Source organism: Pipistrellus kuhlii, unplaced genomic scaffold (genome assembly GCF_014108245.1).
Source record: "Pipistrellus kuhlii isolate mPipKuh1 unplaced genomic scaffold, mPipKuh1.p scaffold_m20_p_5, whole genome shotgun sequence".
NCBI lineage: Eukaryota > Metazoa > Chordata > Mammalia > Chiroptera > Vespertilionidae > Pipistrellus > Pipistrellus kuhlii.
Window position 1 is genome coordinate 25,123,257 of NW_023425551.1, and position 27,460 is coordinate 25,150,716.

Genomic DNA, 27,460 nt, shown 5'->3' on the forward strand with positions numbered 1-27,460 from the left:
GTTTTGAGCCCTATGACTTAGAACACGCCTGGCTCATAGTAGCCACTTAAAGAACATTTATTGATTGAAAGAAAGGCTGAATGAATGAAGCAACCAGAGACTAAATGTCTCTGCTTTCACCTATTTCCCTAAAAAAAAAAAAAAAAATATATATATATATATATATATATATATATATATATATATATATATATATATTTAGCTATTAGTATAAAAATCTTACCCTCAGTATTCCATGTTTATTAATCCAGAAAGTATTTCTTGAGTCAGGTTTTATTTTAGTTTAGAGTTCATGATATATAATAAAGAATATTCTCTTTGCTTAGGAAAAGCTTTGTTTATTTTTTCTATAGATGGCCAGTAAGCTTGACTATACAAAATAATAGGCTTCAAAATGAATCACTTAAATGTGAGAATATATGCAGTCATGATTATATCATTACCAGCAGCATAATCTAGTGTGATGGATAACTGAGAGGCATATTCACTCATCTCCTTCCTTGCTCTAGGACTTCCCCATCTCTTGACTTGGGGATCAGTCATGTTACTTGTTCAGGCTGATGAAACATTAGCAAACCTAACATAAGAAGAGATTTTCAGTTTGGTGCACAGTTGGGCCTCTCCTCTTGTGCTCTGCCATCACCACAAGCAGAGCTTCCCCAAATAGCTGCTGCTCCTGTATCCCCGGACCATGTCCAGGATGAATACCTAAGGAGCAGACCTGAGCCTGATGCATGGCAAGCCCAGCTTGAAGCAGAGCATCCCAGCAGAGCCCAGTCTAAGTCAGCCAAACCCAGATTTGGGAGTGAGGATGAAAGATTACGGTACTAAGCCACTAATTTCAGGGGTGTTTGTTATAGTTCATGAATAATCCATATGCCTAACAGAATGTAAAAAACAGCTAGATGCAAGCCCCAAAGCACTGCTAAAATCTGGCACCAATAAATTTAAATGTACTTGTGGACCCTTGGTCTTATTGTTGGACATATGAAAGATATTTAGGAAAACATCAAATGGCCTGTGAGCTATAAATGCATAAGAAGGGGGTTTTTATGCAAGGAGTATAGCAAGTTATGCCATCACCAGTCATATATGCTTTGTAATTTACAGCTAATGTAGTGTATTGGAAGAGATTTGGGTCCGCCTGTGGTTTTTATCTTCTGTGTTAAATCATGTGTCTTTAGAAAAAGACTGGGAGAAAATTATAACTCGTGTTAATTGAGCACTTATTGTGATAGGCACAGTTCCAGGAGCTCATCATTCTTTTAGGACTCTATAAAGATATGAGATGGAGATATTACTCTCCTTTAATAGATGAGAAATCTAAGGTACCAAACTCTTTAAGTAAGCTGTCCACGGTCATAGAGTTGGACTGTAGCATAAATGATTCACCCAAACAACATGGCTCCAAGATCTACTACATGCTTAACCACAATGCAGTGGCAGAATATTTCTGGCATATGACTCATATATTACTCACATATGGTATGGAAACATCTGGCTTCTCATTACTGTTTCCTTCAAAAATTCCAAATAGCTCAAAATTGATTTTAAATACTATAGTTTCAGCAATTCAAGTTTTGCTAATGGCAGGTGTTTTGAGCATATCCCTTTGCTCTGAGTATTTGTGGAATGCCTGCTTGGGCTTATTCTGTTCAGCAGAATGTCAAAGATCAGCACAAAGGAAATGGGAGAGGAAATGTTGGTTTAAAAATAATAATACTAGTAATAGCAATAATGTGAATACACCAGTTTACTAATGAAGATGAGCAATGACATATTTGAAGTTATTTTTTAAAAGAAAGAAAGAAAAATGGTCTCCAACACTTATTTTTCTTTAGTGAATATAGGTATTTTTATCTATAAACATATGTATTAAAGAAAGTGCCTCTTATATAATTGAGTGTTCTTTGTCCTTGATGCTAAAGTAATAATTGGTGCTTCATTATATAAAAGCAGTGCAAAGAGAGGCTTTTAAACTTGACTGCTGTGAATTTTAGGTTATGCAGTTATTGGAAATTTTAGCTTTAGTCAATCTGCTTTTTACTTAGTGATGGTTAAATCCATGAGAGCAAATAAGATATAAAATGAACAAGTCCTGGTCCTGAACACCTCCCACAATGAGAACAAATTTAATATTCATGATGTTCTCTTCAGATCACTCTCCTTTCCTCTTTTCATACAATCAGAATTGTAAAGATGGAGAAGACTTTCATGTCATCTAGACAAATGTCTATTTGATTCTTGAATTTCCTCTGGAGAAATGTACCATATATGGGGTATGTCTAACCTGATGCATTTAATTGGCTATCTCAAAATTAACATGTCCCACAGCAAACTCTTGGCTTCTCCTTACCTGACTTTCCCCATTGTTGTTAATTTCACTACTATCTACCTGTTGCTCAAATCATAAATAAACAATAATTTTTGCCTCACCCCTTTATCCTTCACATGTAATTGGTCACCAAATCATTCTAATTCCAACTATCTTTTTTGATGTCCCCACTTGCCTTTGTGTCCACTTCCCTATGTGTCACCAACTGAGTCCCAAGCATCCTGGACTTACTTGGGTTGAATCTCATCTCTGGAGATTGAACACTCTGATTTCTCAAATTTCTCTGGTTGTGTCTGTTGTACCATGATTTCTGTGAGATTCCATGATCCCCAAAGACCATCAGGGAGCCACGTTCGATGCAATTAACAAAAGAGCCTCTTCCATGCTAGCATGGGCTCTGTCCCACTCACGCCGACAGCATGGAGGAAGAGAGAGCGAACTTCGCCAAGTCCAGGGGTTTTACACCAGTAAATAAATGTCACTGCTTTGGCTGACCCTGATTGATTGGGTAAAGGCTAGGATCCAGTTACACAAAATGGAGGATAGTTCCGCCCTGCCCCACAGTGGAGTCAGGAGGTTATCCTCACCCTGCCCTGCCCTCTCCTGTCCTTGCACTTTTTCAATCTCTACTTCTAGCAAGTCAGAGTGGAATATTTTTTTTCCTTCAATGTAAATCAGATCCTTTACTTTCTTCTGTAAAACACTTCTCCCTTCAATAGATTTACAGGGTGATTAGAAATAACCATAAATTTTGTTCCTGCATCATTTGTTGTCCTTATCTCTTTGCATAGTGTTTAACCATGATGACCTTCTTTGAATACTTTAGATGTCAATCCCCTTCCCACTTTAGGTTATTTAGGGATTAAATGGTATAATACTGATAAAGCACTTAGAATTGTGCTTAGCAAATAGGCACATACTTTTTATTCTAAGCCCTCCTGTTTTAGAATTTTGAGAGCCGGACTGTATCTATTTTCTTCAGCAATTCATAGAGCACAATACCTGAAAAATGTGATATATACATTTTATATTTTTAGAATATATGTTGAATGAAATCTCTATTTAGAGAGTTCTAGCCTATAGAGAATTATTTTTGTATTTAGTTGAAATTTATCTCCCAACTAAACATCGGGTTCTATGGACATTCAAACTAATTTATAGTCTCTTATATAGTTATAAATATAAATAGCTGTATCTATCTTTGCCATTAAAACTTAATCAAGTTGAATTATTATTAAGTCTCATAGTATATTGAATTTAAATTAGTTTAAATATTAAAAATTCTATAAATTCTAATCATTTAAAAAGTCATTGCTGTCTAAATATATGATAACTAAACACTTAAAATTGACTTCAAATTTACCAAAGTTGTCTAGTCTAAGAAAATTCAATATACAAAAGGTAAAAAATGAAAAAGGGCTAAATGAAGATGCACTTTTTCATTTACCAAATTATATTTTGCTTTAAAAGAGTTTTACTTTTAAATAACATGTTACTAAAATATGGCATCTTTACTTGCTTACTTTTAGAAACTTAATTAATCGACAAAATTTTAGAAATTTTTCTATAAACTAAGTCAAAGAACTGTATTAATACAGTAATTCAAGTTCTTGAATGAATTACTGGAATCTTTGCAAGAATATATTTTCCATTTGCCAGTGGGTCAACAGAGAAATACACTTTTGGTTAAGTTTTCAATGTATTGACTAAAAGAACTTTAGTTATAGGGAAGGAACAGAAGCATTGAAAATCTCAGCTGTTAACAAGTTTTAGCTGGAAGGGATTTGAAAATCGGCTTTAAAAAACCTGACTCAACTGACATTGATGGCCTCTGCTAGTACAAAAAACACCCAAAACACATAATAATAAAAAGTCTTGACAGAATGTGCTGCTATAAAAAAATGCATTAAATCTGACAGCCTTTTGAGAATTTATGAAAAACCTCAAAGGAAAATATTGTTAAATGGCAGGCATATTATCCCTCTAGGGGAAAATATAATGTAAGTGAAGTATTTTAGTGATGTATAAACACTAAGTGAGATGATGAGCTAATCATTTACTGTTAATGTTTAATTAGTATAGACAGGCTATCCAATAATTTAACTCAGAAGCAAAAAGAATACAGCTTCAGAGGTTTGAGGGAAATACTTGTTCACATAATCTAGATTATTGATTTAATTCTGGTATAAAGCCATTGGCTGTTGGTGAAAAAAAGAGTATCTTTTTAATAGAAAACGTAGTTTTATTATTATTATTTTCTAAAAATAAGGGATGTATGATATCAGCCCAGAGCAACCTCCTGACCTATTCTACAGTTTAAAATTATTTACCACCTTTAAGAGGGTATTAAGGTGCACATACAAAAGTTATATTATTTAAACTAGCTCAACTCAGAAACCAAACTATTTATGGCTAATTTGTGTAGACTTTAATTCTCTGACTCTAGCCATCTTCTGTATGGCCACAGAGCTATCTCTAAAATGGATTTTATTATGCTACTCTTTTACTTCAAAATACTCAGTCTCTCATTGTATCCAGCATAAGGTGTGAGCTTCCCACGTAATGTGCCATCCCCTTGATAACAGTGACCTAGCCTAGGTTTACAATATAGTTTTGGCCTCTCAGCTTTACAGCCTGTCTTAGAACCTCATCCTCTGGGTATGTTCCCCTTATGTATTTTACTTATTCATACTACGCCCCTCTGACTTGCATGCCCCCCAACTTGTCTAACTGAACAACTTTTAACCCAAGACCCACCTCAACAGTAACCTTCTCTCACTTGCTTTCCATGGTAGGCAGAATAATACAAACAAACAAATAATAAAGATGTCCATGACCTAATCTCTAAAACCTAAGAGTATATTGTCTTACCTGACCAAAGGGGACTTTGCAATTGTGGTTAAATTGAGGAGAGGGAAGATTATCCTGTACTATCTGGGTGGGCTGATTGAAGATCCTTATAAGGGAAAGAGGATGGCAGGGGAGTTTGAGGAAGAGGTAAATGATAGAATAAGAGATCAGAGTGATGAGATTTCTAGCTCTGAAAATAGAAGAAAAGGAATGCAGACAGCCTGTGGAATTTGGAAATGGAGGGATATACATTTTTTGTTGTTGTTGTTGTCTCCAGAAGGAATACATCCTTGTTAACACATTGGTTTTATATCTTTTTTGATTGGGAATGTTTATGAATGGTACCCCATGCCTCTCCCACTGTTGTGCTTTGGGGGCAGATAACTTGTTCCTAACTTCATAAATTTATAGATGGAGAGGAATTCTGCCGCAGGATGGATCAGATCTCTCTCATACCCGATTTAGATGATTTAAATGATAAAACTTTAGCATTTTGAGCTGATGATATTTTGAAGTTTTGATGTTGTAATGGGTTGACACTTTTTAGAGATGTTGAGATAGAGTGAATGCATTTTGCATGTGGGACATGAATTTGAATTTTTATGTATCAGAAGGCACACTGTGATAGGCAGAATGAGGTCCCCTCTAAAGATGTCCACATCTACATTTCATAAACCGATACATATATAGTTACATGACAAAGGGAATTAATGTTTCAGATAGAATTAAGATTGCTAATCAGCTGAATTTAAGATAGGCTTTTTGCCTTGCATTATTCCTTCTCTTATATTAAATTGTTTCTTTTTGTTTACATTTATTTGGTGTACTCTTTTTTTAAAAAAGTATTTTTTTATTAATTATATTTTTCAATTACATATCTGGTTACTGTTATGCATCTCTTAATTTTAAACTTTTCTGAAAAAAATATTTATTGTAGGTGGGTCTGATTGATCTAGCATAGTTTCCAAGCTTTGTTTGGAATCTAATTCATTACATAATTTTGATTATAATTCATGAGTTAAGCCAATATTCCTCTTGACAGATATATTTAGTCAAATTTATGCCATAATGTCGCTTTATTTATTTTATACTTTTAAAAGCCTTCCACTTAGCTATTTATTTGCTCTGCTTCATTAACATGCACCTGCGTTTGTGGATGTGCATGTATAGTTCTGATATTTAGAAAAGCTTTCATTATTATTCTAGGAATTGATTTTATGTTTTACTTTAAAATATTCTCATTTTTCAAGTATAATATTAACACATGAGCATACACAGAATGTCACAGCAAAATTCAGTGAATTTTCACAAAGTGGAAACACCCATTAATCATTGCCAAGGTAAGCAAATTGAATACCAGCAGAACCCACAAAAGCTCCTTATGAACTCTCCCAGTTTCTACCACACTTTATTCTTTTTTTTTTTTTTTTTAAATCTTCACCCAAGAATACATTTCCATTTATTTCTTAGGGATAGTGGAATAGAGAGGGAAAGACAGAAATTGATGTGAGAGAAACACATAGATTGGTTGCCTCCTGCATGAGCCTGGACCAGGGCCTGGGCTGCAAAATTTTGCATCTGAGGTACACGTGCCTTTGACCAGAATCAAACCTGGGCCCCTTCAGTCTGCAGGCTGATGCTCCATCCACTGAGCCAAACTAGCTAAGGCCAACACTTCATTCTTAAACATAATTACAATTCTGACTTTTAAAACTACATGTTATGTTTGCCTGTTTGGAACTTAAATTATATAGAAGTTACTCTTTTTGTTTTTAAGCAATATTATGTTTATGAAATTCATCTATTTTATTGCACATAGAATTGTTTGCTTATTCTCATTGATCTATAATTTTCAGTTGTATGATTATAACACCATTTATATCTTTTACTTTGATCAACATTTTGATTGATTACAGTTATTGGCTATTAGAAACACGTATGCTGTAAACATTCTTGTCCATGTCTGGTGGTGTACATATGTACACATTTCAGTGTAGTATAAACTAGGCATACATTTTTTTGCATAGTGCATCCTATATTCAGGTGTGGGATTTTCTGATTTTATTTTGCTGATAACTTTTCCAATTAAAGTAAATACTATTTATAGTTAAACCATGCATTTTCTTTACCTCCATTTACTTAGAAGTTTAAGTTTCTAGTGTCCAAATATTTAGAGATAAATTATTTATTAAAAATTTTTTAATTTACAGCCCAGAGAGTATATTAATTTTTAAAATGTGCTCACACTAGCCTTATTGACTAGTTCAGGTTAATTTTAAAAATTTAATTATTCTACATATGCCATGTTCTCTTCTTTTGTTGCACATAAAATACTATATGTGCTTATTAGACCAACCATGTTAATTGTGCTAATATTTTCTAAATTCCTACTATATTTTATTAGTGTGATCTATTGTAGTAATAATTGAGAGAAGTGTCTTTAAAAAAAAAAGAGAGAGAGAAATTCATACAGAAAAGGTAGATTTTTCTCACATTGTATTTTGATGCTATGTTATTTGGTACATAAATTTAGAATTTCTGTATCTTCTAAGCCTACCGACTCTCCTTATTACTGATAATGACTTATAACTGAAAGTAAATTGCTATTTTGTATTAATATAGCATTCTATACTTTGCTTTGATAAGTATTTATTTACTCTCCTTTTTTATTGTTAACATTTAATACTCATATTTTAAGTAGATCTATTATAAACAAGATATAACTGTTTGAGTTTTATTTGTTGTTTTTATCATGTTGAAAATCTCTCTTTTTTACCTCATGAATTTAGTTGGAACTGCTGATATATTGGAAATTAATGCCATCATCTTATTTTGTGCTTGCTATTTCATTCTATATTTTCGATGTTTTTACTTCATCCTAATTTCCTGCCTTCTATTGGATAGTTTAGGAGTTGATCTCTCAAAGAGTATTTAATTTTGTTTTGCCATTTTTCCAAGAATAGGATCCTTGACCTATTCTTGATTTCAACCATTTTATATCACTTTGTTTTTTGAATTTCTGATAGCATAGACTAGGTTTTTAAATCTAGTTTTGGAATAATTAACTTTTAAAAGTGAAATTTTATTAATTAGTGGATTTTATGTTAGTTTAATTCTCTGGCATGTGTGTGTGTGTGTGTGTGTGTGTGTGTGTGTGTGTGTGCATTATTATGAGCTTCATTTTTTGATGAGGATTTAGAGTTCCCTAGATTTTAACAGTATATTTTTTAATATTGGCTTTCAATGGCACTTCCTTTGCATTCTAGAGGTTTGTAATAATCTTAGGTCAGCTTTTGAAAATAATTTCTGTGTTTATGGCTCTTGTACCATCCTATCTAATAAAAGAGTGATATGCAAATTAACTGTCACTCCATCACAAAGATGGTGACACCCATAGCCACAAGATAGTGGCACCCAGTCCCCTCAGCCTCTGCAGCTGGAGTGTCCAGGTCTGTTGACCTGGCTGGGGTTCGCAGGGACCAAGCAGCGAGGCTGGATCCGCCCCCAGACCTGGCAAACAGAGCCCAGATAGCAAGGCTAGGAGGCTTCCTTAGTGTGGCAGTGGCGGGGAAGGCCCCAGGCCCGGCAGACAGAGCACAGAAAGCAGGGCTTAGGGGATTTCTTAGCAAGACAGCGGCGGGAACTCCCCAGGCCCAGCAGACAGAGCCTGGACAGCAGGGCATGGGGGCTTCCTTAGTGTGTCGGTGTCAGCAAAGCCTCCAGGCAGACAGAACACACTGCAGGGTATTGGGGCTTTGTTCACATGTCAGCGGCAGATGGAGAGTGGACAGCAAGGCATGGGGGCTTCATCTCCATAGCTGTGGTGAAGTCCCCAGGCCCTGCAGAGAGCAGAGAACCATGGGGAGTGGGCCTAAGCCATCAGTGGACATCCCCTGAGAGCTCTTGGATTGGAGAGGGTACAGATTGAGCTGAGGGACGCCCGTGCATGAATCTCATGCATTGGGCCTCTAGTATATGATATATAAATTCACACATTATACAAGTTATTGTGACTTTCTCCTATGTTTTTTCAATCCTAATTCCTGGGCTGACTTCAAGTCTCCTCAGTCTGGTAGGGCACTCTTTAAGCCCCACCCCAATGGATTCTGCAGTCCATCAAGTCTCCTAGCTAGGACCCTGACTTTGCAGTCCATGAAACCATCAGTCATATCACAGATGGGTATTAGAACCCATTTCTAATTCTCTAGGGCCTTCTTTATGGAGGCCAAACCCTTGTGGGCTGATGTTCCTTTTCTTCATGCTTATTGTTTGGATTTGATTGCTCTCACCATTTCTAGCTTCTGGGAATTCCTTTTTGTTATTTGGCTATATTTTATTCTGTATTTCTAGGTACTAGTAATTGTAGAAAGAGTGATATATATGTCAACTTAGTTGACTTCATTTGGGACATTTTATCAAATTTTTAAAAATAATTTTTTAAATGTAAAAATAAAGAGTAGTTTGAACCATTAGGATTATATAAATGAGAGAACAGAGTAATTTGAATTGGGTTGTTAAGAGAATTCATTATGAAGTTACTAAATTATTGGCTTCATTTTTGAAAAACCACAAATTGCTGTGCTTTGACCTTTTGTTCATGTAAGAAAAATAAGTTTAATAATAAAAAAAATCCTGACAGCTTGGCTTGCATCTCAGAGTATAAGACAGCAGCATGGAAAAATTAGCTCCCCATATGTATACTGATAACTTTCCCACAACTGTGGACATCAAATGCTCATTTCTCAGTCCTTCTCCATCTCTTCCTTCCTCTATTCTTTCCCTTCTTCCTCAAATAGTTACTGAGAACACAGAGTTAGTTATGTTATCTGTAACATTGATGAATTAATTCTTTTGCCTGTGGCCTCTCATCTGGGAGTTCCACTTCAATCATCCAGTGACCCTGCAATACAAGAAATTGCCCAGACTAAAAACAATTTCTGAGAATAACTCAAGATCTTCATAATTCATTCATTCTCTACTTTCATTTTATAAACCACTCACTTATTACTATTCATGATACCTATTTATCTGCCTCCATATATACTTATCTGCCCTTTTCCCATGTGGCAATTATATCAAATGGGTATGTACTGTCCCCCATCAAGGACTACACATAGGACTCACTTCCAGTCCATGGTCTCTAAGTGGAGTCCTTCTTTCAACCCCAGAACTGCTTCAGAACCAGAGGAAACTAAGAGGTAAATGGTAATGGGAACTTTAGTGTTGAGGTAGAGCCTGTTGGATAAGCTCACTTTTAACTATAGTGAAGTAAAAAGCTAAAGCTCCTAATTATATTTAAGACTTGAAGAATTTAAGCTCCAAATGGGTCAGTTGTGACCTAGTCTTTATGGAATCCTATAGCCAGTAGGTTACTATGACACAAGATGATTTACAAGCCATATCGAGTTTCCTCAGAACATGATTTTTAAGATTTTTCTGAGTGGCACTAGGGATATATCTGCAACTTGAACAGGGAGGTATTTCTGGACATCATTACAGAGAAAATAAGGCTTATTGCATGAGGTGCAAATAAGAGCTGTGACTTGCCCTAAGCTCTGATGGTCTTACTGGTTTCTCCAGAGTCACTCATTAGTTTAGGTAATTACAATGAGACCACCTCATTAAACATTTTTTTCCCTAAAAGAACTTTAAAAACCTGAAAATAATTAAAATTTTAAGATATATTAGAGAACATAAAATATATGGTAGCTGAAAAATGGAAAAGTATCTATCCAAGTATTTTCTATTCTGATAAATGTAAAGAAAGATTTTGAGCCTATATTTCTGTTGCAAGTGGGAAATGGTCAGCCACAGCTGCTTCTTCCTGTCTCAGGACCTTTACATGAGCTGCCTAAAGTCCTCTTCCCTCTGATGCACACATGGTTCATGTCTTTACACAGCTCAGGTCTCAGCTTAAGTGTCATCTTTTCAGAGATGCTTCCCTGCCTGCCCAGTGCTTCCCCTGGCCACCTGATGTACAATAATCTTCTCTTTGTCCATAACACTTGATTCTTTTAAAGACCCTCTACCTAATCTACAGCACCATGGGGTGTTGTTTTAAATTTTATTATTTGCCCTTTTAATATATCTTTTCCTCCCTCACCCTACATATGAATGCATATGCCTGGTAATATTTGCTAGATACCAGACATTGTGCATCTTACCTTGTTGAGTACTCATAGTTTATATTTCTAAAAATATTCTTGAGCTAGTTCTTGGAGGAGATGAAGTTACTTAAAAATAATTTGGCCCTTTTGCATCTTACTTTTGCCTTTGCTAGACAAGACCTGAGTCACATTTTATCTAGGGCTGATTTCTCCTGGCTATTGAGACAAGACCCTTTAAGGACTTTAGCCAATTCCTTGTGAAATGTGAGCTTTTCCATTCTGCCTATTGGAAATAGCTACTATTCTCAATTCTCTGTGTTCTGCAGGCATGATTCCCTCAAATCCTTTTGGTTGGTTGTTTCCCCAGCCTTAGGTAATTTTATCACATGCATGAGCTCTGTAGTATTCAACTGAATACTTTAGGGAGAAACACTATAGACTGTTCACTCTTTGCAGCTCTCCACACTCCAGTATTTTGCCTTGTGAACTCTGGCCAACCTTGATTTCTGCTAACTCCAGCTCCATCCACTTGACTCAGTGAATCCACTGAACTGTGTCTGAGTCATTTCTTCCCAGCTTCTCTCCATGCTGTGCCATGATTTGGAAGCATCTAGGCAGTAAGCGCAAAAAGATGTAGGGCTTACTTAACAGAGATCACTGTCCTTCATTGCCTGTTGGAAAGTGTCTTGAGAGACATTGTTTTATATATTTTGTCCAGTGTTTTAGTTGTTTCATACTGAAGAATATATTTGATACTTGTTATTCTATCTTGGATGGAAGTAGAAATCCAACTAAATGAATTTAAATGAGAGTAGAGACATTTCTCGTCTTATTCATTAATGCATTCTCAGAACCTGAAAGTTAATGTATCCACATGATGTGACAATGCATAGCTGGGAAAAGATACTAACAGTTTTGCCAGCCGATATGAGCCTCCTCCTGCATACACTGATTATAGTATTTTACATGAATTTTTGAACAAAAATTAGTTGACAGAGTTTTTATCCATTAATTAATTAACTCATCTAACAAATATATAATGAGCAACTAACATGAGCCAAGAACTGTTATAAGTTCTGGTGTTATAGAAATGAACAAAGACAAGAATCTCTCAGTTTATGTGGAACTTTCATTTTACTGACAGAAAGAAAACATATTTTTAAATATGTCTTATTGATTTTTGAGAGAGAGGGGAAGAAAGAAGGATAGATAGAAACATCGATGAGAGAGAAACATCATCTATTAGCTGCCTCCTGCATGCCCCTTACTGAGGTTGAGCCTGCAACCTGGGCATGTGCCCTGACTGGGAATCAAACCAGTGACCTCTTGGTTCTTAAATCAACATTCAACTGCTGAGCCACACCAATTAGGCCAGAAAACATATTTATATGGATTATCAGAGAGTGATACCATTTAAGGAGAAAAAGGGGTAGAGAATAGGGATAGAGAGAAGGGACACGATTTTAAATTTAAAAAGCACCTACTGAGAATGTGATATGTCAGGAGGAATGAAGGGAGTGAAAGAATGAGCCATGTAAAATACCCAAGTGAAGAGAATTCCAGGCATAGAGAACAACCAGTGCAAAGAGCGTAGGGTCAGGACACCTATCTCTGGCTCACAGAGGAATAGCGAGCTGGTCGGTGTGGCTGGAGCAGAGCAAAGAGTAGAACAGAGACGAGAGAGGCAGTGGGGATCAGAGTGCAAGCCTTTTTAAAGCCCACCGAAGGGCTTTTGGTGAAGTGGAAAGGCATTAGTGGGTTTCAAGCAGAGGAGTGCAAGGATCTGATTTATGCTTTAATCAGAATCTCTCTGGCTCCTTATTGCATTCTTTTTCTAATGGGTCTCTTGCTTCCCTTCAGTTGGTCCTTAACAATTATCTGGTATAATGCATTTGGATGGCATAGGGACCTGGGAAGTAAAGGTTCAACTGCAGTGAAACAATCATGGTTTTAAAGCAAAGTGTAAAGAATGATAATTTAGATTTGTAAAATGTTGCACTAAGGACTGAAGCTGCCACATGATCCCAACAAAAATAAAAGCTCTACTTACTAGTCATGGCTCCATTTATCAAAAGCATTAAGATAAGGTTTCTGAGGGGTCCCTTTTCTGAACTGTTGTAATAGTGTTGTCTTTACATAAGACAGAAAGGCTAGAGAGACCTTCTAGAAGAGTGCTTCTCAAACTTTCTCTTCTTTTTCTTCTTTTAAAAAAAAATTCCCAATCTAGTGTGAAATTGTATTTTGGTAAAATACAATAAAGATAAAGTACTAATCAGATATAGCATAGGGACATGCAGAATACAAGCTCAAAGTTGTATTATTAGATACAACATAAATCTCATTTCAGTAAATATAATAGAAATAAGACAAAGGACATAAGAATTATAAAAACTATACCCATTGTTTATTGAAAGTATGTGCATAGGTGATAGGCAGAGAAAATTCATATTATATACATAAATTTTAGATGCTCTATAATTTTAAATAAGCTAAAAAGTTATAAATGAAGTAGGTGTGCCCTATGTTAAATAACTGTATACTTTGCAAAAACATCATGGGTATCAATATCTACATATTGTAAATAAATATGAATTTATTAAATTATCTAATCTTGGTTGGATTAACAATGATATTTTCATAGTGTTATGCATATGTACCCTACTTTGTTATTTTATTTTCATAGCATTCCTCATAGAATAACCAGCCTCACAGAAGTCTGTGAATAAAAATGAAAGCAGAGATTTCATAAAATTTCAGCAAGTATGAGGCATTCATTTTAAATTTTGAGCCCAAGTAAAGTAAGTGATGCTGCATTCTCAAAAGTCATATCCAATATTTTATCAGCAGCCAGTTCCAATAATTTGTGGCATGGGTTTTAGTTCAATTTAAATGATCTTTTTTATTGTTGACAGTATTATAGATGCCCCTCATCTTCTCCCCTTGCTCCCAGGGTGCATTAATTTCTTATATGAGAATTTTTAAATTGAATAATAAATTGAATAGCATTCCATCTGCTCTGGACTGAGTTGTGTCCTGCATCCCAATTCATATGTTGAAGTCCCACCCTCCAATGTGTCTATTTGGAAATAAGACCTTTGAATAAGGTAATTAAGCTTAAATGAAGTTATAAGGTCAGTCTCTAATCCAATAGGATTAATGTCCTTATAAGAAAAAAAAGCAAGAGAGAGTTTGTTTCCTCTCACACACTGTGTGTGTGGGTGGAGTGGAGTGTGCACCAGGAACGCCATGTAAGGACATAATCTGCAAGCCAGGAAGAGAGCACTCACCAAAAGCAATCAGTCGGGAGCCTGATCTTGGACATTTTCCAGGGCTGTGAGAAAATAAATTTCTCTTGTTAAAGCCATCAGTCGACAGCATTTTGTTATGGCAGCCCAAGGAGACTAAGGCAGTCAAATTCACAAAGTGTTTGCTGCCAACACTTTGCAGATGATAATGCCAGGATGCAGTAACAATCTACAAAAAAAACACACCTTGTTTTTCAGATTTCTACCTTTTAATGTTGCCCTTTGATATCAGCTTCTATTTGTAAAAGATGGAATTCTTGCTTTTCATGGAAATATAAAGATCATTAAATATATCCCTCTTCTATCTCCCTCTTTACCTATGTAACTGCAACTCATCCTTTAATTCTCATCTTCAATGTCTCTTCTCCTTGGAGAGAATTTCCATGACATGAGATCTTTCCCCTTTTCTGTGCTCTTATAACCTGTCTTTCCTTTCAATCTTTGCAACTCCTTGTGACTACTGTGTGGCCAGACTTCCCACCTCTGTAATAGTCTTGATGATAAGGGCTTTGCCTGTACATTTTAGCAATGTATTTGCAGTAAGCAAAATGCCTAATTCATACAAGATTCTTAGTTAACTAAGAATTGAGTGAATAAAGCCAGTCTGAGTTATTATTGGAAAAGCTGCCATTCCCTCCATAAAATTTCCCACAATTGACATTGCCTGACTTAAATTACATTATGCTACATTTCTTCCACCTTTGTAAATATGATTAGCACTTACAGAATGTGTGCTTCATTACATAAAGTTTGGAAAATATCCTTGTTATTATGCTTTTCTTTTCCCCTTAGTTATATGGTAATTCCAGAATACTTTAAAAGTATTATAGTTTCATTATCAGGTAAACACAATTACTTAATCTCATAACATAAACCAAATTGCTTTACTCCCTCAATTGTAATTCTTTTAATTGAATGTAAATGTGTTTTTATAAAATGTTTCTGAACAATTTTTAAATGAATACTGCTGTATTTCTGTTTCTTACTATTGATTTGCTTATTAAATTACTTTAACTGATATGATACAAAAGTAGGACTCACACAGCTCCTATCAAGTTATAATTGGTAGCATGAGAAATAAATTATTTCCTATTGTTAATATCAGAATTTATTAAGTAAGAGGAATATTATTATTCATGTTTGGATTGTGACATTTTGCAGAGACTCGGACAATGATTTCATGGGAAAGGAAGAACAGCCTTGGAAAGAGTTGCTCCATATACATGTGGAGGAGGGGATAGGCAATAAACATTCTTGTAATTTTGTGAGGAATACTTAGGACTTGCAGCTTTCTGGTAACTGTTCACCCCGTTCATCCACATTCTGCAGTTTTATTTCCAGACTTCAGAAAGGGAAAGGAACTAATCATTGGGAAACAGATGGAGCAGCAGAAGCTGTGAGAGGCTATGAATGGGCCTCCTAGAGAGTTCAGCACTGCCCGCAGCTGGTCAGCACCCAGCACGGCAGGATTCACTCCACACGCAGGGCCAGCAGGTGCCTGCAGGTCATCTCTGGTCAAGCACAGTTTATTCCACTGTCACCATCACCGATAAAAGAAAAATCCTACACCAGGTATCAGGCGAGCTGCTGGCTCTCTCTTTACAAGTGTGCTTCACAGGGAGTTTACAAACCAATATCCTCGTTAAAAAAATCCCAGTAAAACTAAATAGAGAGAATACTTAAAAAGTTTCTGTACATACATATGACAAACGGTAGGAAGACAAAAGAACTTAAATTTATAAAACCCAGGAGTTGTTTTATGGACATTTGCCAGCATATTTTTTTATTTGTTAGCATTTCCTAACATCTTAATCGTGGTAGATTTAAGATCTCATAGGAAACTTGAGTAATTAACACTTCAAAATCTACTCACCATATAAATATATATGTTGACTATATATATATATATATATATATATATATATATATATATATCCTATATAATAAAGAGGCAATATGTAAATTGACTGTCTCTCTAACACATAAGATGGCTGCCACCCTCATGTGGTCAAAGATGGCTGTCCCCATGTGGACACAAGATGGCCACCACAGGATGGCCAACAGGGGAGGGCAGTTGTGGGCAATCAGGCCTGCAGGGGAGGGCAGTTGGAGGCTACCAGGTTGGCCGGGGAGGGAAGTTAGGGGTGACCAGGCTTGCAGGGGAGGGCAGTTAGGGACAATCAGGCCTGTGGGGGAGCAGTTAGGCATTGATCAGGCTGGCAGGGGAGTGGTTAGGGTGTGATCAGGCTGGCAGGCAGAAGTGGTTAGGGTCAATCAGGCAGGCAGGCAGGCAAGCAAGTGGTTGGGAGCCAACAGTCCTGGATTGTAAGAGGAATGTTCCAGATTGGAGAAGGTACAGGCTGGGCTGAGAGACACCACCCCCCTGCTGTGCACAAATTTCCTGCACAGGGCCTCTAATTATATATATATATATATATAATTTATTTATTTTTAAAATATATTCACAACTAATCCTAGTTGAATATTTTCTCTGTTACATCTGGTTCTACTTGATTGTATGTCCTCTCAGATTTAACACCAACTCTAATTTTAAAAAGAGTCATCTACAGTGAGAAGGAAGGGTTTTGACCAATGGCAAAGGGGACTTGGGGTCCCACTCCACTAAACTATATGACTTTTATTATAATTATCTATATTTGTAAATGAAGGTTTATGCCTGTGATGTGCAAAAAAACAGGAAGTCACACTTATCTTGCTTCTAGCACTCACATGTGATACATGCTTTTATAAAATGAGAATAAAATTTTTTTAAAGAAATGAATATAAATATTTTAAAAGTCTCATTTTATACCCTTTAAAAATTGTGTATTTATTGTTCAGACTATGAACATACACATCTCATATAATATTAAACCTTGGGGAAAAACACCTTTCAAGCCCAAACTTTGTGTCAAAAAGTAATTCTTTCTTCAAGTTATGTCACCTTGGTTTTAAATATATACTCACAGGCAGAATTCTTGAAAGTATAACTGGTTTTATTTTTACCCTTCTTTTCAGCATGACATGAACTGTAGCTCAGGTCTTCAAATTGCTGTAGATGTAATTATGATATAAATGTGAATAAATCTGAATAATTAAACTATTTCAAAATTTTCTATGCATACTGAGTATGTAAAAGGATAAATGAGTTCGTCTTTTTTTCCCCTTTGATTAATTTGAGGGGCCATGATATTCAGTGATGGTGAATAGAGAAGAACTTGTCAGAAAAATACTCAAGTCATTTACCACAAGGGAACAGAGAGATGGGTTCACAACACCTAGAGGACCCCCTGTAGTCCTTAGGCTGACATCCCTAGGTTAGGATTTATGCACCCACAAATCTTGCACTGTGCTCTCTAGGTTCCAGCCTTATTGACTCTAGTAAAATCCTTGACTGAGCCATGCTCTTTCCTCTGTATTAGATAATCTACCAAGAACCTTCTATACCACCCCCCTTACCTTCACTGGACTAATCCTTTGAATATCAGGTCAGACATCACTTTCTAGGAAATCCATTTCTAATTCCTCCCCACCCACCCACAGTCACATACACACATACACACACACACACACACACACACACACACACACACACACACCAGACTAAGTTAAGTCCCCAAGCCCCTTCTCCTTATAGTACTGGTGACTTCTCCTTTCCCTACATAACAATTTTAATTCTTGTTTAGTGTGTGTTTTCCCCACAACTCTGTAACAGTAGGAGCAAAAGATAGCATGTCTATTCTCAAATGAATTCTGAGCCTAGCAGAGCACCTGGCACATAGTGGGCGTTATATGTATTCTGAAGAAAGAAAAGACAGAAAGGAAGGAAGGAGTCAAGGAAGGAAGGAAGGAAGGAAGGAAGGAAGGAAGGAAGGAAGGGAGGAAGGAAGGAGGGAGGAAGGAATAGGGGATACATTTCCGCTTTCTTAGAGCATTTACTTTAAAAAACATGTCATTGTAAATTCTTTCTCTGTCCCTTTGAGATAACAAAATTTTTCTCAGCTTTTTTGCAAGTTTTATAACAGGGAAATTTCCTTTTCAGTGACCTGGGAGCCATCCCCATAAAATGTAATCATCAAAAATGATAGCCAACATCTATTCCCCAGTTTCTGTGGGAAGGTGGTGACCTAACTTAGATAAGTGGCAATTACCAAATACAGATGGCTAATCACATTGACCAAGCTCCCCTCATAATGCCCCAGCACATTCTCACTAGCTCATCCCAGCACTTGAAAGCACTCACACATTCTGTTCCAGCAGATTGAGTTCAGAGTTTCAGCCTATTGGAATAGTCTTGAATAAAGTCTTCCTTGCCTATTTCACCCTGTTCAGTGCAATTTTTCTTTGATACCCTCTTGGAAAGGGATCATGACCACTCACATGAGGGTTGGCCTGGCTTCTATATACACTTAAATTAAATTGGAGTTACATTATTCATGGCAGATGTGACCATTCTAGAAGGTGAACAAATAAATATTCAAACCCACTAAATAAAATATCAATGACTTCCCATTTAATGAACAGGACAGAAGGAATAATTTATTTTGAGGAGATTGCTTTTTTTTTTTTTTAATTGCTATTACTTTGAAATAGCACCAGGAGGAGAAAAGCATCTGGTCATTTCTAAGCAATGCAAATTTAAACAATGTCTAGGAGCAAAATTTGTGGTTGTCATGTTTCTGAGCTAAACCGATATTCTGCCTCATGTAATGCAGCTAATATAATGGTGTGGATGGCAACCTTGAAACCTTGCTGAGTCTTATTTCCTGGTGGTCTGACTAGGAACTGGTGGGCTTCGTGATCTAGTAGCAAAGAGCACTGGGCTTAGAGCCAGACTGCCTGGATAGCAGCCGGGTTTCACCTCAATCCCAGAACATCTCCTGACTCAGTAAAAGTGAGTAGCATAGCATCTGATGACTAGCATATGCTCGATAAATATTGGTTCTTATAATTGTTACTATCAGCACCTTCATCATCATTTTCACTATTTTGAAAATTAAACAAGATTATTATGATTTCACAAGTTTGTGCTCTCTGCCAAATAAATGTCATTGATGGGTAGTGATGTTGACTTAAACTAGACTCTAGCCTTGCTGAATTGTTTCATTCATGCACAACTCTGAGCTCTATTTGTGAGATGTTTATCTTGGTCTTTCCCCAACCCAACCTCTGATTTTTTTTTTTTTTTTTAGTGATGGATGGGCAGATAGAGATGAAGTCATTGAAGGTTATGAGGTGGAAGCCAACGGAGGAATCACAATAAAGCTGCAGTCTCCAGAGGTCAGGTCGTTTGATGATTATTTCCTGAAACTAAGGCTGGACACTAATACAAGGAATCCTTGGTTCCCTGAGTTCTGGCAACACCGGTTTCAGTGCCGCCTACCAGGACACCTTCTGGAAAATCCCAACTTTAAGAAAATCTGCACAGGTAACTCACGTTCACAAAATCACAACTTAGAGGTGTGGTCGTCTCTTATGACCACATTACAGCTTGTTGAATGAAAATTAGAATGTGCTAAAGCTGGAGATGCAAAGACTAAATTACCATATTAATTTATAAAATATCTGGAGTGAGGAGAGAGAGAGAGAGAGAGAGAGAGAGAGAGAGAGAGAGAGAGAGAGAGAGAGAGAGGAAGGAGAGAGGGAGAGAGAGAGAGAGAGAGAGAGAGAGAGAGAGAGAGAGAGAGAGAGAGAGAGTGTGTATGTTGCCCCAGAGATTCATGTTTCTATATTCTGAAAAGAACTGCTTTGGTCTCTGGTGGAACAAGTGGTAAGAAGAATTAACATCAGTAAAGGAAAAGCAAACTGAGAATTTAGGTATTCCAGGGGGAAGAAATTTTATAGCAGGCATGCTTAGGAGATGCTAGCCACAGATATATATAAGCAGCATTGGTTTGATCCTTTTTTTCTTCTTTATGACTTGATTCAATATACAAGTCAGGAGAAGATGAAGTAGTATCGCCCAGGACCACACCACCAGCATGGGTGTATGTGTGCATAGGTGGCAAGAAACTCTCCACCCTCATTTGTAAACTGGTGACAATAACAATGGAGCTTCTTGTGCCTTTTTAGCACATTGTTCCAGGTCTTTCAGGGGCCAGTTGCACTCTATATGATGTCCTCTTCATCCCTGACCTCCCCCACAAAATACTGTAATTTATATGTCTTAACAACTTTTATGAGTATTATCGTTACTGCATAGAGTCATTTTTGTCCCCTGCCCATGCTGCGAAGATAGATTATCCTTGGACTATCTTGGGGCCATTCAAAGCCAGTTGTCTATGCTAGGTTGATAACATACCATGATGTACAGCCATGGCAAAATTTATATTGTTACATAGTTGATTAACATGTATTTCCTTTCACTAGGCTGAGGAGATATTATTCAGGGAAATCTGGAACCCATCTATACATACAACACTCATGCATAACAATGGATACAGAAGGGAGAGAGAGAGAGAGAGAGAGAGAGAGAGAGAGAGAGAGAGAGAGAGAGAGAGAGAGAGAGAGAGAGAATGAGTGAGACTTGCTTTCTGGGCAAGTCAAAACACATTATACACATGATATAGAGATAAGTCACAACCAAAGACAGTGAGATTTTATAAGAAGATGGCTAATTACATGAAATATTTCTAGTTTTAATAATATTCACACTTTGACATTAGAAATTATTTAAAATACCAGTCTATTTAACGTCAGTGATATATGTCTGACTTACTGAAGTTCAGCAGAGTTCACTGAGAAATTGCCTGCTGTTCATGTATTTTCTGACAATCATGTTTATTAGAACTTCCTCAGTGTGGAATCTTGGGAGGCTCAGAGCTAGGAGTGGGGAAGAGAGATGCGGAACAGCTAACCCACTTTCACATATGAATCTCAACTGGCTTCTCCTTTCTCTCAACTAATAGGCCAACAGAAATGAAAACTCTAATGAACCAATAAACTACCTAGTGCCTTCACCTTATTTGCAAAATAAAGACATTGAGGACAAATTTGGCAACAATTTCCTTACATGCATGTAGCTAATTGCAGTGATGGACTACAAATGCATATCTCCTAAATACCACAATGCTTGACTTAATATTTAGTAATATATAATTTTTATTGTTCTCTAATTTTTCTCTAATGAATTTTGTTTTCAATCTTAAACTGTGAGATCTTTAAAGATTGATAGCACTTGCAAACCTCATAGAATCCTGTACAACATTGATTGGAATCTCAGTCATTTCTTATTAGCCAACTAATGAGTTGATTTATATTCTCTCAGTGTAGGAAGGCAATGAGTTACTTAAAAAAATATAAGTTAAGGACTCTTGTTTTTAAAATAAATTATTTTTTACTAATTCACCATAATTTATTGAGTACCTAATATGTATAAGGCTTTATTCTAGGAAACAGCAGAAAACAAAGCAAAAAAAGTGAAATCAATAATCTTACATTTAAGACTGGGAAACAAATAGTAAACAAAAATAAATTTATAGATATACGTTCTCAATTGATACAAAGAGAGAAGTAAAGATTGGAAGTCTGGATAGGAAGATTGCAGTAGAGAATGACCATAAAACGTCTCCCTGAGAAGGTGACATTTGATGCAGATGTGGAGACTGTGAGGGAGGGAGCCATGTGAACACTGGAAAAGCGAATCCCAAGCAATAATAAAGAGAAGCACTAGCATGGCTGGCTCAGCGGAAGAACAGTAAGGATCCCAGGCAGGTTGGAGCCAGTGAGTAGACAGAGTAGGCGGTAAATCAAAGAGGCACACAAGGGTATAGATCCTGTAGGACTTAATTGGATTTTGGGAGGATTTTGGCTTTGTTCTGAGTGAGGTGGAAATCATCGGAAGTTTAAGCACAGCAGAGACACGGTTGCCTGCTTTTTCTGAAGAAAAAAAAAATCACTCTTTCTGCGGTTTTTAAACTTTAACAGAAGGGGGAAAGCAGAAGGAAGCAGCATATTGAAAAACCCACTATAATAAGGCAGGTAAGAGTGGGGCCATCAAGTGTGATGAAGAGAGGAGGTTGAATTCTGAGCACATTTTGAACAAAAGCTGAGGGGATTTGCTGACAGAATTATCAAGAATGAGTCTGATCTACCTGGCCAGTGTGGCTTAGTGGTTGAGCATTGGCCCAGGAATCAGGAGGTCATGGTCCAATTCTGGTCAGGGCAGGTGGGGGAAGAATCAGGAGCTAGATTTTAGACAAGTCTAAAATGCCTATGAGTGATGCCACTTTGCCATTGTGGTTCATTAGAAAAATTCAGAATAGTACTTATTAAACATGCTTGTATGTCTTTATGTGAGGATTTCCAATAAAAATATTCTGTTACCTGAGGTCTCAAAAAAAAGTGAGAACTCTGACCATGTACAATACTACTGCATGTCATTGCACATGCAAATGTTAAGGTTAAAATCTAATGTTATGCAAATTCTTGGCTAATGTTCACAGCAGCAATTAACAATCTGAAAATTTATTAATTGCTCTTGTATATTATGCTTGACTTTCAAAGCTATTTTTAAAATCTTCTTATGTGATTACAACCCTTAATAAGCATGTTTATGTTTGCATTTCATCCTAGAGTCAAGTTTAACAATTATTTCTGTTTATTCTTAATTCTAAGGAAAGCAGAAGTTTTATTTAACTTTTTCTATTTGGAACTAATTCATCAAACTTATTGATATATTTTCCTGCAGAAATTCTATTTTTAAAAAAAATATATTTTATTGATTTTTCAGAGAGGAAGAGAGAGGGATAGAGAGTTAGAAACATCGATGAGAGAGAGAGCCATCGATCAGCTGCCTCTTGCACACCCCCCCATGGGGATGTGCCCGCAACCAAGGTACATGCCCTTGACCGGAATCGAACCCAAGACCTTTCAGTCCACAGGCCGACGCTCTATCCACTGAGCCAAACCGGTTCCGGCCAGAAATTCTAGAATTTTATCTTTAGCAGTGTTTGTCTATTCTATATTTATGTGTATACTTTTATTTTCTTCTGTGTTAATCTCAGTAGTTCTATAAAATTAGCTTCTGTGTTATTGAAGAACAATATAAACTTTCACTATATGTATCATTTTTACATAGTTGAGATCCTTGAGTATCATATGTATTTCATAGTATTCAAATTAATATTGCAGACACATTTATGAAAATTAGTGTGAGGAAGCAGAAATAGTCTCTCCGTACTATTATTGATAGTTACTGTTTCTCACTCATGTGTCTCTCTTCTAATTGGGTCATTTGGGGTGTTTTAGAAAGTTTTGACATTGCAGTATCATAGAAACCTTTATTGAGCATAATCTCAGATTTCACTATTTAAATAAAGAGTTCATATATGCTAGGTTTGTCAGTTTGAATATTAAGGGTCCTGAACCCAGGCTGAATAATTTGGGAATCACTGTGGTTAATTAAATAGTACTTCATACAAATACTATATATCACTACTTAATTAGTTGAGAATATCAAGGGATTGGAGATGTGTTAGAAAAGCACTAATTGAAACACCAAAGACTAATTTCTAAAACATGAATCATTATGAATACAGTAGAAAGAGCAGTTGTAAAGCAAATCAAAGTCATTCTCTTTCAGTAAACATCTAAGATGCTTACAGCATTTGGGTCATGTTTGCAGTGACATAGTGCTTTATCATGCCTGATGAGAATTGCTAGAAGGACTCCATGGGAGCTCAGAGAGCATTGCATTGGAAACACAACCACTGGGTCCCACAGTGGTTCAGTTAGGTATCTGCTGCATGGCTTAATGGACCTCTGAGTCTCAGTTTCTACAAATGTAACATGATCATTTCTACTTCACACAGGTGTTGTGAGAATTGGATAAAATAATACAAGCAAAATATAAAGTGTTATTATTAGTTTCATATCTCACCAGAAAGCAAATAAGATATGACAGGGATTATATAACTAAAATTTATAGTTTTTGAAATTATAAATTTAAAACAACTACAGTCCAAGATGTAAAAATTAAAAAAAAAACAAGCACATGACACTTAACCAGTTACTCTTACAAAATGCCAATTAGATATTTTTCTATGTAGCTTTTATAATTCTTTCCTGATTATCAAAGCAATGCATATGCTTTTCCATATGCAAATTGGAAATATAGAAAAGCATAATAAAGAAAAAGAGCATTTAGAAATTGCCCTTATGCAACCACTGATAATCACTGTTAATTTAAAAATGTATTTCTATTAAATACATGATTAAATTTTGGTATACTTTTATCTTTATTTAATTTTAAATGGTGTAGCAATATTACTTTATATATTACTTTTTAAAAATGAATACTGTCTTTTCTTTTAAATATATCAATTTATCTTTGTCATTACATTTTTTTTAGAATTCTTAATGGCTGCATAGCATTCTGCAAACAGATAAGCTACAATTTATTTAACCACCGCATTCCTCCTACACATTATGGTGTTTAGAATTCTTCACAAATTAAAGAAAGAAAAGGCTGCTGTGATATAATAACAGTTCTTCTTCCTAAACCTTTTTCTTGCATTTCAGATCATTTTCTTGAGATTTATTTTCAGAAGCTGTATTACTCAATGAAAAGATAAAAACCATATTTCTAAGGCTTTCAAAAATAAGTTCTAAAAGGCAACTCCTACTAGCACTGCATGAAATTCTATGAACTTTTATCATTTTGTTTTGTATAGTTATAATCATAGTGTTCATATAATTCTGTGTTTTATTTGTACTTAGAATTATACTTTATTTTTTGTAATGATGCATAGTTTTCATAAAAACCATTTTGATAGTTCTGCAATATTCTATTCAATGAAAACACTATAATTACTTAGCTATTCTTATGTTTCTGGACATTTAATTTGCTTCCAAGCTTCTTCTTATAAAAAAACAAACAGTGAATATGGTACAGAAAGTTTTCATGGTTGTTTTTACTATTTTTGAATTGTTCCCTCATGTCGTCCAGAAACTTGACAGTTCTGGGATCTCTTAAAAACATGCATTACCATTATCTTGCAATATGGCGATATTAAGATTTGCTATGGCAAGCAGTATGTCACCTGTATGAGTTTACCAGGTTCACGATGTCCTCACCAACCTTTTATACAACCTAATGAATTTATAGCCAAAATTTTACTTCCTCCCCTTATTTTTTGTACCAATTGGGAACAGATGGGCAGCAATGTTTTTTAAAGCTAATATACCTTTGTATTTCATTATTGTCCAAGACATAATGAAAGATTTTGGATGGCATCTGTTATGCTGACCAACAGCTCAGAACTCGTAAAATAATGATAGATGGTCTGATGTGACAAAATTTCAGTACTTCCAAGCATGAGTACTCTTTTATTACATATAGTATTACATATGTCTCCCTTTCCCTCTATTGACCTCCCCTCATCAATCCACACCCCCCAGCAATTGCCCTTACCACTCTAGTCTCTGTGTCTATTGGTTATACTTATATGCATGCATACAAGTCCTTTTTCCACTGAAGTTTGACAGTCTGTTTGATACTTCTCTGTCTTTGGATCTGTTTTTGTTCATTATGTTCCAAAGTCAGTGAGATCATATGATATTTATCTTTCTCTGATTGACTATTTTGCTTAGCACAATGCTCTCCAGGTCCATCCATGCTGTTATGAATGGTAAGAGTTCTTTGCTTTTTATAGCAGCTTAGTATTCCATTGTGTAGATGTACCACAGTTTTTTAATCCACTCATCTGCTGATGGGCATTTAGGCTGTTTCCAAATCTTAGGTATTGTAAATTGTGCTGCTATGAACATAGGGGTGCATATGTCCTTTCTGATTGGCATTTCTGGTTTCTTGAGATATATTCCTAGGAGTGGGATTCCTTGGTCAAAAGGAAATACCATTTTTAATTTTTTGAAGAAACTCCATACTGTCTTCCACAGTGGCTACACCAGCCTGCATTCCCACCAGCAGTGCTCAAAGGTTCCTTTTTCTCCACATATTATACTTGCCAGCACTTGTCATTTGTTGATTTGTTGATGATAACCATTCTGACATGTGTGAGATGGTATCGCATTGTCATTTTGATTTGCATCTTCAAGCACGAGTACTCTTGCTCCAGTACAAATTTTAGATTGGTACTGATTTTTATAATATATTTGCTTCATTATTAGATCTCAAATTTGTATTATTTGCCTACAACATGGAAATTAGTACTACAATATTAATTAGAGATTATGGGAGACTTCACAATTCTCCACCCCTCCCTATGTCTATGCTCTTTGAAATATGACTTTACAGATCCTCACATTAAGAGGTAGAGTTTTATTCCCTGTCTTGAATCTGGATTGACTTTAAAATTTACTAGTTCCAAGTCTAGCCCTCAAGATGTTTGACTTATTTCCATTCATTTTCTTGGAATTCTCTCCCAACTATATGTACAAACTCGAGTTAGCCTTCTAATATATGAATGATAACTTGGAGCAAAAATAGGATGACCTCTCAGTTGAGGTCATTCTGGGTAAGTCAGTCCCCAGTCAATCCACTAGCTGATGGTTGACACATGAGTAAGCCTAGTTAAGATGAGTCATATCCAATCCAGAATAGCAGAACATCCCAGTTGACCTCCTGATTTATAAACTAAATAAAGAGTTGTTATTTTAAGCCACTAAACTTTGGGATGGTTTCTTATGCAGCATTATGTAGCAATAGATAATTGATAAAGGGTCTTCATAAATGTATAATCTATGACTGTCATGAGAACAATATAGCTGGTTTAAGTAAATATTTTAATTAATTTAATTTAATTAGATTTTCAACTCAATGCTAGAGTATTTCTCCATAGAATAAGAATGGGCATGGCTGGAGTGGCTCAGTGGTTGAGCATTGACCCATGAACCAGGAGGTC

At 36.0% G+C, this 27,460-nt stretch overlaps 1 protein-coding gene across 3 annotated transcripts in view; it reads left to right on the forward strand.

Moving 5' to 3' along the window:
• Window positions 1-27,460, forward strand: part of GRM1 (glutamate metabotropic receptor 1) — a 276,789-nt gene that overhangs the window by 169,795 nt on the left and 79,534 nt on the right. For all 3 annotated transcript variants that reach the window (XM_045572851.1, XM_036414734.2, XM_036414733.2), the window contains exon 4: window positions 19,790-20,025. In XM_045572851.1, the coding sequence (XP_045428807.1) occupies window positions 19,790-20,025 (236 nt within the window). The remainder of the gene's footprint in view (window positions 1-19,789; window positions 20,026-27,460) is intronic.